At 41.5% G+C, this 13020-nt stretch overlaps 1 protein-coding gene across 5 annotated transcripts in view; it reads right to left on the reverse strand.

Annotated features, from left to right (window-relative positions):
• The window catches only part of KYNU (kynureninase), a 58380-nt gene extending 46006 nt beyond the window's left edge, over positions 1-12374 (reverse strand). The window contains exons 1-3 of one of the 5 annotated variants that reach the window (XM_019290135.3): positions 12356-12374; positions 7134-7323; positions 1826-1946 (exon numbers count right to left, since the gene is read on the reverse strand). In XM_019290135.3, coding sequence (XP_019145680.2) covers positions 1826-1946; positions 7134-7302 — 290 coding nt within the window. In that variant the 5' untranslated portion in view covers positions 7303-7323; positions 12356-12374. Of the gene's footprint in view, positions 1-1825; positions 1947-7133; positions 7324-9295; positions 9319-12189; positions 12326-12355 lie in introns of those variants that run through there. The other 4 variants (XM_019290131.3, XM_019290133.3, XM_019290132.3 and 1 more) reach the window with 4 other exon arrangements.
• Between the last annotated feature and the right edge of the window lie 646 nt (positions 12375-13020).

Consider the following 13020-nt stretch of genomic DNA (forward strand, 5'->3'; position numbering starts at 1 on the left):
CACTGTTCTCAAAATCAGCTTGATCTTACCCCAGCTGTCTCAGTTGCTTTAGGTGCAGGATTTTATTCTGTTTCTTTGCTGATCTTGAGCTTTTCTGTTTGGTTGGTTCTTTGGGTTTTTTTTTTTTTTGGTTTTAATTTGTTTTTAAACTTTATGATTTATTCTGGGTAAGGCTTTTGAGGCCAAGATGTGTTTTTGCAGACAGACTTTCTAGTTTTGCTCCCTCTCTTCCAGTGGCTTGAAATCAATGTTCAGGCATATTTCCCCCTTAGTTACAGTTCCTGAAGGCACTTTTGATCTGAAGAAACACACTGCCTACCCTTTTCTTCCAGGTTTTTATAGTCACTGAGGAAAACCTCATCCTTCACTGCAGCAAAGACAAACACAAGAATAGAAGTGAGCCAGTGAAAAGATACAGTGGAGGGGCTGAAATAAGTTTGCAGTCCCAGTGCATCACTCTGAGAATGTTATCTGGCTTCTGCCTTTTGAAGGAGCTCAGCTGTTTCCCTGATAAAATGGGATAACAGCCCAGAAATGGACAGGGTTGCAATTTTTTCAAACAACTGGAGAAACTGCATTGCTATGCTGACTGAACACCCAGAAGGAACGAGCGCCTCCCAAAGTTCCACTCATTCTCAGCCTTCTTACCTATGAGAATACAGGTGATAAATAGGAAACAATAAACCATGTTGATGAACTCCCAGCATTCATACATTCTCAAGTGGAAGAGCAGCTACAGAGTTTTCACATTTGCATTGAGAAGCCTCCATCTCGACTGTTCCTGCTGAAACAAGGCTGCCCACTTAGCAGAATTCATGTTTCCTCTTCTGCCTCTCCATATTTCCTCTGCTCTTTCACCATGAAATCACATCTGTTCCACTCATATCCCGCACCCTATAAAAGAGTTCATCTCTCACCCAGCTCACTCACTCATCTGGATGTTATTTTCCTTTTCCACCTTCAGTTCCCTGTTTTTTACTCATCATTTTCCTTACTCATCCCTGCTCCAGCTGCTCAGGCAGGTGCTGGAGATCTCAAAGCACAGACTCTTAATGGAAACAGAACATAATATTAAAAAAAACCTAAATAAAGAGTAAAAAAAGCTTTTTCTTTCCCCTGTGTATATTAAAAAATTCCTCATTTGTTATGATAACAGTGTCCCTTTCCTGCAATGTGTCCTTCTTTTATCCTGTCTCTTTTACATCAGGTTCATTCAGCAAAGCTCATTGCAATCCACACTCAGCTCCTTGCTGAGATGATACTGAGAAGACAGGAACGTTTCTTTCTAAATAAAATGAACTTGTCAGGCAGAGACTTGGTTTAAGAGGAGCCAAAAACCTGCCAGCGCTGGCAGGAGCATCACCTGCATTCAGTGCTATTTCAAGGGGAACTGCCTGTTGCAAGGCCTGCAGGGTGAATCACACAGTTAAAAACACTAGCTAGAACATCACAGGGCCTGGAACACCACCACATTCATCAGCAAGCAGCACTGACCAAATAGGTTTGTGTGCCTTGTGTAGAAACACTGTTTATAAATGCTGCTGGGTGGGGAGGGTTAAACTGCACAGGTCCTGCAGGTGAGCCAAGCAGCGCCACCACACACAGCATGGGTTAGCACAGCTGGAAGGGTCTATTTGCCTGTTTTAGCTCCTGCCTTTAAAAGAGATATAAACAGTGCTAGGGAAACACTGAACATGTTTTACTCCTGGGCTGCAGTACTTTTAACATGCTATTCTGCTGTTCAAGCAGTACCAAGGAAGATCCCAAAATAAAGTGCTCCTCTGAAGCACAGGTGAGCATCTGGCACACCCTGCAGGGTACTCACGTTCGAGCCCACTTGTCCAGTTCCTCATCCAAGTAAGTTTTAACTTTTCTTGGCTGGAGCCCAAGAGAATTCCCAACGAAGTATATGCAGCTCTCCTCTCCATTCACCAGGCTCAGGTCAGCTGTGGAGGGAAAGCACAGAAACAAAACGCACATGGGAGTGAGCACAGGAGGGCACCGGGGCTCTGTCCATTGCCCATCCCCTGGGACATCACGGTCCCCATACGAGAACAGAGGTGTCACATCCTGACCTCTCTCCCAGAACACCACCCAGTAACCCTGCAAAGGATCTAAGGAGGACAGCAGGCAATTTGCAAGCAATTATTCACCTTTTCCTCCTACAATTTTTGGGGCTGATGTGAGTTCAGGCATCACTAAATCCACAGGTGTCAGGGGCTGTGTGAGAAGCAGTCACTGGCACTGATTTTATCAGGTCTGTAACCAGCAGTGAGTAAACAGGGAGCATTTTCCCAACCAGGCTATCCACTTTTCTTCCACCACCAATATATGCCTACTCTGAGTCATGAAGCTACTGGAATCATGCATTTAATAAAAGTTAGGACTAGGTAAATCTGTGTTTTTCATGTAAGTTCTCCCTGCACAATTAAACCTCTATTTAGAAAAATGTAGTCATTGTGCAGAATACTTTAAGGCAGTCTCAAAAGTTCTTGTCTTGTCAGCAAATACTGTGGGCTGCACTTCATGTCATCATCTGAGGAGGAGGAGGAAATCTATGTTGACAAATCCTTTCAGTGATTAGGAGAAAAGCAAGGCAGTAGAAATTTATAAATAATAGCTCTAGTGAGGTTCTGAACAATCTAATTACCCTGTGTCATCATCTATCAATCCAAACACAGCCTTCTTCTGTTATTTCTCATGTTAGAGATTGTTGGAGGGACAAGTGATGGTGACCTTCTGGAAGCAGTAATTTGCATTCTTCTACACCCAATACTTACAATATCCCAAAAGCTAATACCACATATAATTTTGGTAAATATAATCAATATGCCTCAGAATAAAGATAAAATGAATGAGCATGTTAAGATACATGCTAAAAATGAACCATAAGATCGCAATTCAGTCTGTGAAAATTTTATAAGACCTGTAGAAAAACAGCTTGGAAAAGGTTTCTTACTACCTTTTGCACTAACAGTTACCAATTTCATTGTGCTTGCCCAGAAACACATTTTTCAGGAGTATAGACAACTTGGGTAATTTCTTAATTAAAGTTTTAGAGGCTTTTAAAAAGCATAAGTCAGGGAGCAATCTCAGCCTAATCTGTTTTGCAGACACAACGTCTGTTTTTCATCTCCATTCTAATATGAATGAAAACAGAGAGGCATAAATATTATCCATGCCCCCAAATTGATTCTATTAACAGTTCTTTTCCTACCAAGAAACACAATAACACTTTTCCACTGGGATTAGAGAGAAGGATCTTTGCTCAAGAATTTGGAGCTCAGTCTGACTAATAGTCACCAAGCAGTAAAACAGGTGAGGAAATATTAGCAAGCCAGCTTTTCTTACACCACAGTCCTTTCTAAATAAAAACATCTCTTGTTCACTGTTGGATATATAGGGCATTACCTTTTTGATAAAGTGTATTTTGGCACTTCTATACCTGTTTCTTTGGATATTCTTTTTGTGGTGTGTTATCAAATCTGAATCTGGATGAACTTTTTTTCCTTTTGACAAAAAAAGCTATTTACTTCCTCCTCTCTGACATCACTAAAAGACTCCTTTTGGACATTGCTGCCTTTTTTTTTTTTTCTACCATCTTTGTAATTTCTCCTGATCACCACCCCCTCGTGCTCCAACAACTCCACATTCACTGTGATATTCTTAAGAATGATACAGTTTTTTTCCCTAAGCCTAGCACCTGTCTTTCCCCAAATTACATTTATTTCTCCTGGTATTGGCCCTTTTAATTTCTGGAGGAGCTGTGGCTGATTTGAAACACATATTGAAATATTCCAACAGGAAATAAACACAATTGAGGAAATAAAGGCAAAGAAAAAAAATATTGAAATATGTTCTTAGAGTAGCCTGGATCAAAAAATACATTTACATTAAGATTACTTAAATATATTATATATTCACACACCTACTCAGATTCATGCAAACTGGTCAAATCTAATCACATACATTATTTTGCATACTAATTATCCTCATTCATCTGTATTAAAGATGCACTTCTTTTAAACCTAAAAGGAAAAGCAAGTTTATTGTCAGAAATATAAAAGGGAAAAATATAATGGGTTTATTAATCAGAAAGGAAGGACTAAATCTGCTTATACTTATCTGAGCTCTGTCCTTAGCTGAATGATAAAAGATTGTCTTTCACACTTGCCTGTACCCCCCTCACCAGCCCTCCAAAGAGCCAGATTTTTATGATTAACCACTACCTTTAACCATTTCTTCTGGGAAGTACAGCTCAGCGCTTTCACTCCGGGGCATCTTTTTATTCCCAAGAAACCCAAATGATGCCCTACTCCTTCACAAGGTGACAAAGCACAAGCCATAGCCTTAATCAGATGGGTGATTAGGTGCTCAACTGCAATCCAGTCATTCCTGCCTGCTCCCTGTGGTGTGAGAAGAGAGCGTTAAAGAGACTTTGTTGTCAGCTGGGAGAAGGGCGAGGAGATGCAAGCATTTCTCTAAATCTTCTGCTGTCATTTTCTCCTCATTTGCTCACCTGAGCCTCGTCCCTCATGCTTGCACATAAAGCCTCTGAGCTTTGCAGGGAGTTAGGCTGCTACTGGTTTCCTCTTGATTGATACAACAAATAAACAGCTCTGACAGGTTATAACTTGATAACTAAATTAAACTATTATAATGACTTCCTAAATATTTTCCTGTACGTCATCTTACAGTTGTCTCCTATGGATGTTCTCATCTGCTTCTTGTAAGGTTTCATTTTAAAGCCTCATTGTAATGTTTTATGTAAATATATAAAGAATATTTGATGGCTAATATCTGTAATGACATTTATCTTCAGGAACGCGTTATCTGGCATCCGCTCTTGGGCGCAGATAAATGTCACGGCAGATCTGTCTCTATGGTATAGACACACAATGCAAATATATATATCTTTACACCCCCGCTGTTCTTCAGCGGGGAAGCTGTTCATGATGACAGCTGAAGCACAGAAAAGAAGGACAGGAAAAAAAAAAGGAGAGGGAAAAACCCCTCAATTTAGGAACATCAGAATGGTGGGTTCTTTGTGCTTTTCAACTGGTACTACTTTGTACATTGTTTATCTTCACTAAAACATATAGATCTCCACAGTCTCAGGACTAAATATTATTGTAGTGACAGGGGAAAAACCCCACATCAGCAGTCCACGGGTCTAAATATTGTGGTAATTGAAAACCAAACAATAAAGGAGTTTGGAAGGGAAGAAACCAAAACTGTCACGTGGGTATCAAAACCTCTGCCTACTTCTCAGAAGATTCTTTGATCTGAAGCTGCTACAACAGTACACTGAAAAGTGACCTTTGATATTGTGGAGAGACATTTGACTTTCTGCAGTCAAAGATGCAGCTGCTGCTCATGTGTCCTTCTTGGGCTGGATTCCAGCAGCACCACTTCCATGGGGTCTGTGTTCCAGCATCTTTCCAGCTCTAGTGGCACATCTTGCAGCACCATGGTGGCAGCTGAAGGAGCTTTGAGTACAGAAGAGTCAACTATCCAAACAGAGGGGTTTAGCAAACTCTCTTAAGTGACCAGGGTAAAAAAAATGAAAATGAAAAATTAAGGAGGCAGGGAGGAAGCACAATAGTTTAAATATTTGCAAAGTGTCCAGTCCTGCTCTGAATAATAGAAACAGCATAACTCAAGGATTTGAATGTGGAGAAAAAAAAGCCAATGTCCCCAGAACATAAAAAACTGAGATTTATCATCCCTGTATCCTAAGGGCAGGAGCAGACAGCATTCCCAACACTCATCTTTGCTTGGCAGGAAGATACTGAAGACAGAAACAGTTTCAAAAGATTCCCTGGAATTCTGACTATTGACATCATTTTCTGTCACAGTTTCTTACTGGACACAGTTTGGTGAATGCACCTGTAATTTCTCATTTACCATCAGTACTGTTCCTTTCAGAAAATCTGTGGAAAATTCTATCTGAATTTACTGGGGAAAAAACAAACAAACAAACAAACAAGAAAGTTCTATCATATTTTTTCCTTTGATTTTCAATAGGTGCATTTTGCCAAGGCAGGAAAGGAGGAGAGTGACTATGCCTATATGTGTTCACTATCTAAGGAAATAATCTGCCATTTCTCCAGTGGCCAGTGTTCAGTGACCAGGGTCTGCAGAGCCAGCCCAGCTTTTGCTCTCCATGTAACTGAGATGAAAATAAACCCAAACAGGACCTGGGAAGCATGAGAAGAGACCAGGACCTTGCTGCCTCCACAGGTGGCTGCTCCTACCATGTTTCCCTGCATGAATGCGGCTATTGCAGGTATCAAAAAGAATGTGGAGTTGGTTTTTAGTTTTGGTGGGCTGGGAGTGCTAGCCTGAAGCAAATGCTTCCCTCTCAGTCTGCCACCCCTCTTTCTACCCCTCCTGCCTCCACACCAAGCCCTCCCCATGCCCAGACATCCCACAGGCTCCTCAAAACAATCTATGGAACAGGAAAGAAGGAGAAAAATGTCCAGAACAATTTTACATAGCTACACTGAAGTCAGGTGCTATCTATTTTTAGGCAATTCATGAGGAAAGTGGAAAATATCTTCAAATAAAAGACTTCATTATGAATTATTTGCTCAGATCAATTATTTGTTCTGAGGCACAGTCTTCCATTTGGCCTCAGTGAGAAAATAGCTCCAACACTAGCAATAAGACATAAATGTTCACATAATATATATACTGTCTCTTTCATTAACTAAAATAATTGTAACTAGACAGATAATACCAAACTGAATCACACCAAGGAAGCAACTGCACTGAACTATCCCAAGCGACGCTGCTGTTTCAAGCCATTAGACAGAAAAGCTACTGCCTATAATTTTCAATCAGTCACTACATTGTTCAAAGCTGCTGACTGACAGCATAAGCACCGTGTAAGTACTGTATCCTCACATTTGATTCAGGATGGGAACGAGAACATAGAGCTTTTGGTGCTAGAATAAGCTGATGGATTGATTTAGCAACAGCAGGGACATTCTGTGCTCAGATATGACTACAATTGCTCAATTATCTCATAAGTGACGATGATTTCCAAAGACTTGTGATAAACACATGCAGAAGATGTGAAGCCCAGCCCTTTCCCCCTCCCTCTCCCTCACAGTAATTATAATTCTCACTTGGAGGCAGATCCTTGACTTTGGGGATACAGAAACATTCCCGAAGATGCTTTAACTCATCTTTTTCATCTAAGTGGAAAGCGAGTTTTTTGTCTGTGGGACTGCACCCGAGCTGCAAGGCAGTTTGTTCCAAAATGCTTGCTGGGAGCACAGGAGAAGATAGATCCATTTTCAGGTCATTCAATTTCACCTGAAAGTCAGAAATGACAGTTTAGCTTCTGCAGTTTGCATAGTCACGAGTGGCTGATAAGCAGTCACTAAAGCTGCATCATTCAGGACCCAAAGTTACTTGATTTAAAGCTTTTAAAAAGTGAAGTGTCTGAATAGACTGGTAAGCCTGATCAAATATTTCCAAGGCAACATATTGCTGTAACCCCCAAAGGCTTTTTTCTTTCCCTTCTATAGATACAAAGCTCTTCCCTTTTTAAGCTTTATCAGACTCCAAATTCTCCTGCCAGACTGACAGGAGTTCCAAATGCTGGAGTGTCACTCACAGTTTGGAGATGTCAAAGCCAGAGGCAGCATTATTGTTTCTGCAGTCTGAGCTCCTCAGAATAGCAGGTGCACAGATACACTGAAGTTGTTTCCAGGCTGTGCAACGTTCAGCCCCTTGCAGCATTTTTTGCCTCAAAAATTGGAGGGGGTGTTTGTATACGGCCATGCTCATGTGCAAGGGGAGAGCAGGCAGGATGCGGGTGTCAGGCAAACACAGCTTTCAGGATCAGAGCCTTGAATTAATATTTCCTTTCAGCTACACCACGTATCCTGCTGGTTTAGTTCTGTTTCTTCTGGGAGAGGAGAGAAGCCTAAGTGAAATCAGAAATATGACAGACCATGGACTCTACGAGAACATCCAAAACTAACTGCAAAATTTACAAGCTCGTTGATCTTGATATGAAAACAGTCCTGTAACTGTAATGCTCAGAGACACCACTGTCTTCCAGACAGCACTTGTGCACTTGGCTTTACAGTTGGCAAAGAAGGTTTGCAACACATACTCTGCACTTTAGGGCACGACTTCACTGCTGTGTTTTTGTGGCAGCAGGCAGCCAAGAGGCTCAGTGAGATGCTTGGTGGCTGCCCCAGTTGAGAGAAATGTGTAGTTACACCACACAATGTTCTCTGCCTTTTTAACATCCCCAGGAGTCTTGCTGCAAAGGAACACTCGAGGGGATAGGCTGAAATAGGATGGATTAGCACATGACATGCAGCACAGAGCCACTAGAGAATATCACTTTTTCTCTCTGTTTGAGAAAGAAAGCTCTTTAAGCACATATCTTCCATAAGCTCTCATTTCTCAAAGCCAAAATATCCTCCATACAGTTATCCAGAAACAAGCTGTGGGTAGAACAACAGATGACTGTTGAGAAGAGCTTTGTCAACACATACGGGAAAGACAACAGTTGGCATTTAAATATAAACCCCTAAACAGCACAGCCTCCTTAGTGCCAATTAACCCAAACCTGTTTATACTCTGGCCAAATGGCCAGCATGATGCTACTTACCTGCTTTAATCTGCTATCATTTGGTTTATGATGAGAATATAATCTTTTTCCCCTCCAGACTTGATACCTTACACTAACAATTTTTTCCCTCCCACCAGCATGCAGAGTTCAAAAAAAAAAAAAGCCAATACCAGCAGAGTTCTTTAAAACAACAGGTTTCATTTAGCTAATGTTCACCCTCCCCTGGGAGTTACTGGAGACATCCTATTTTTATGCTGTCTCCACACAGGTTGTTCATACCTCCTCATTGTCGCCAAATTTATCATTCCCACTCATTCTCGCTAATCATCCTTTACATTGTAAAAAGGAAAATAAAATGGCAAAAATGTTTTGGGAGGAAAAAAAAAAAGATATTTCAGCATCTTGGTTTTCAGAGTGCTTTTCAAGATTTCTAGGAGGCAGAGGGCTACATCAAGACTGGTAGTTGAGTGTGATGCTCAAGTGGCCAAGCTGGTTGGGGTCAGTACTCCCCATGTCACAAAGGGCTGCCACCCCACTGAAAGCCCTGAAGAAGGTGTGACGAGGCTCCCTGTGCCCCAGGGAACTGCTCCTCAGTTCCTCCACAGCTGAGCAGCACATCCGAGGGTCCATTCCCTGCTGGGATCTCAGTAACAGATGTGCTTTTCTGCAGGTCAGAAGAGCATCGACCTTCTGCACCTGATTTGGCAGACACCAGGAAGGATGGCTCAGGGATCTTTATTGCCTCCAGGATGTGGTGGCTGCTGAACACACACTACAAAGGACAGAGAGTTCTCAGTAAGACGAGTCCCCCCTACCACAGGAATCACTTTACGTTAGGGTGACCAGAAAGGCTCCTCCCAGGATGCTTGTTCTGTTCTGTTCATCTATCCCAATTTGGATTCCCCAGTTGCCTGTCAGCCTCCGCCCCTCATCACTCCCCCAGAGCTTCCCCATTGGCCTCCATTCCCTGGTCCCACCTTTTCCCCCAGATAAAACTGTGAGTTCTGGGCTCATGTTGGTATTTGCCTCTGCACCCCTGGACAGTGTAGCAGCAATAAATGCTCCTGCCAGGATGCACCCAAACGCCCTTCTGGACTCTTTGGTATTGACTGTGACACTGAACCCACCCGTGCGTCTGTGGGGGCACGCGGGGCCCCACGGAGCCGGGCAGGGACAGTGTTACCAGGAGATGTTGTGAACCACGAGAAAAGCAAGTCATGTTCACAGAAACCATGGCTATCATAATACAGGCACCTCATTATAATCTACAGACACTGCAAGGTAACTTAAGTTTCACTTCCACAAATTACAGATGTTAAGAACCCATGGGCGTAACCAGTAAATGACCGCTAATTTCCAAGCAATACTTGGATCAGCACTTGGAAGGAAGAATTAGTTTTTGTTTCCAGAGGCTTGTTTATCTGATTTACAACTTCAGCATGGATGTCCTGATCCCATTATCAAAGCATGTCCAGCACATACATAATAAAGATATAGTCCTCTATTTTTAATGAGTACTTAATGCAAATTATGTTAAAAAATCCTTAGATGAGGGGCTGAAAACCATGTCTCCCTGACTGTCTCCTCCTAGGTAAAGGACCACGCAGTTGCCTATGCAATATTTTCTGTACAATCTCCTTCCCACTCAAGTTAATGCCTGGATTTTTTATTTTTTATTGTTTTTATTTTGCTCCCTGGTGACATACCTCCTGAAGTAAGGTAAGGAGCCTTTTCAGCTCTCTAAACAGGTGAACTGTGAGTTAAGAATATTTGTTCAGTGATGCTCAGCCCCCATGGTCCCTAGGAAGGAGACCATGGAGCTTTAGTGTTGCCAACACCTGTGTCCTCTCCTGAAAACAGCCTGAAGGTGGTTTGGGAGCCTCCAGCATTCATCTCCTGGGACCACTGAGGTAATTGCTCTGAAATTTGTGATCAGGAGGTGGATGATAAGGGTGCTTGAAGGACTATTTGGTATTATAACCGTATTCTTCTCATCTAGCCTGTAGCTTCCCTGCTCTACACCTCATGAACACAGCACAGCATCCCAATATTTATCTTACCAGTCACCATTTTTCAGCAAGGTCACCCAGTAATTACAGTGGATTAATGGCCATCATCCACTGACCTGCCTGGAAAGCACAGATTGGTTTTGTTTCCATTTGAGGCCTGACCCAAACCCCACTGAAGTCAATAAGTGTCTCTATTACAGACAGCAACACCTCGATCAGGCTTTTCGTTCCCTGTCATTGCTGTATCTGATCAATGACTTACATTTATTGGGATTCTCATTGATATAAGATTTTGACAGCAAATATAATATTAGATACAAAGATCTAGAAGTTAAAAATGATTAAGTGCTCAGAGATATCTGATTTAATACAAGCACGATGAAATAAGATAAAACTACTTAAATGAAATCAATCAAAATCCTATTGAGGAACGAAATCCCAGAGATCCAGTTCTGAGACCAGCACAAGAAAGTACTTATGTCCTTTGAGTAGGAATTAGGCTCCATAGAGAGGAATCCCAGAATTGTTAGGGGTTGGGTTTTTCCCCCTCGCTTTACTCTGACTGGCATTTTTGTTGGGTTTTTCTTTATTTGCAGAATAGAGTCCTGTGCAATTATTTTATAATAATTCATGGGTAATTTGGTTTTTTCTACATGTAGAGCAAACACATTTGTATAAGAACAGCACATCTTTATCTCCTTGTAACTGAAAACAATATTCAGTAACCTCTTCAAACTATAATTCAGACCCATCAGTGAAAAATGCATTTCCCACTTTGGTAAACATGGCTCTTTACCAGGATTTTTTTTTCATACAGCTTAGAGAAAAAAAATATTTTGAGAGAAACAATTTGTCCCCACCACCTACTCTAAAAAAAAAAGCATTCAGGTGTTCTCATATAACCCCAAAATGGTTTGGGTTGGAAGAGACCTTAAAGACCATTTTGTTCCAACCCCTGCCATGGGCAGGGACACCTTCCACTAGACCAGGTTTCCTTCCTTTCCTTGAAACTTTATTACACTTTTTGACTTAACAGATGACATGAAGTCAGTATATTTTTACTTTTTTCTTCTTCCATTGCTCTTTTGACTCTTCCACGGGGCTTGCTTGTACTACACCCTGATTCCATGTAAAAGCTCAGCTATGACTGTAGGCAATCTTTCATCTTCAAAAAGGTAACATACAACTTAAATTAAGAAAACAGTCATTTTTTCCACACTTTAACAGCACAGACATTGGCCCCTACTACTTATTTCCCATTTTACAACTATGAAAGACAATGGATGAGAATTAGTCAGGCACAAGTGACACGAATGTCTGGGTGATTATTTCAGTTTTGTCCTTTATGCATAATTTACTGACTAAATAAAAAAAAAAAGTGTGAATATTAGCAAGTCATCTTATCAAACCTTCTCAGGAAGGTCCATTAGGCTTAATTATAAGAATGATAATTCATCCTGTTTTAGATCCGCTTGTGTCTTTATGGATCTCCCCTCTGTCTTGATGTCTTTGTCAAAACAAAAAAGTTCCCTCAACCCTCCCCTTAAGCATTTTCTTTAAATATTCCAAGATGTTACTCACAGTCTTCCTACCCAGCACAGTGCTGACAGGCACACAATGAATCCCTACTTTACGCTGTATCAATATCCTCAGAGGAAAAGGGTTTGTCATGGAAATAGCCCGTCCTGCACTTTCTGCCCTCCAATAGCTGTTCTCCAGGTTGCTAAACACAGCTCAGCCCACAGACCTTTGATACGTTGAGGCTGGTGTCCAAATGCGCCCTTTGGGAATGAAAACTGGGGGTGTGCACACATGTGAGTGGGGAAGTTTGCAGCACAGGTCCAGGCTGTCAAAATACACCCACTGAAAGCACCAATAGCACCGTAATTGAGGCTGGTTTAGAAAACAAACAAAAGAGGAACTCCAGAACTGCATGGCGTGTAAGGGCTTATTCTTTTCCCATCTTTACACCAAAGAAATTGCTTTGGTTGACTATGATTTTGCAGAAGGAAGTTTCTAAAACAGCACAGCCCAAGGCAGCATGCAGCCTAGATTACTTCAGGTTAAATACACTTCAGTGAATTTGTTTAAATTACGGAACTGGAGAGAAAGAAAAATCTAAATATTCATAGCATCCCCAACAACAGACATGCAGCAGCAACCACCACTGTATAATTAAATAAGTTATACAGCACAGTGTCACAGCAGCAGCAAGGGAATGTGACAGAGAGGAATTATAATAAACTCAGTTACTTAGAGTAATTTAGGCACTTATTGACCTTCATGTCAAGAAGCGCTATGGTGCTAAAAGTAATTTTACATAGAAAACTCATCTTTTCTCCTCTGCAGTGAAACCACATTACCCTGTGGTCAGCAGCTGTTCCTGGGAGAGGGTGATGAAACTCCTGAGCA

Source organism: Corvus cornix, chromosome 7 (assembly GCF_000738735.6).
Source record: "Corvus cornix cornix isolate S_Up_H32 chromosome 7, ASM73873v5, whole genome shotgun sequence".
NCBI classification, from domain to species: Eukaryota; Metazoa; Chordata; class Aves; order Passeriformes; family Corvidae; genus Corvus; species Corvus cornix.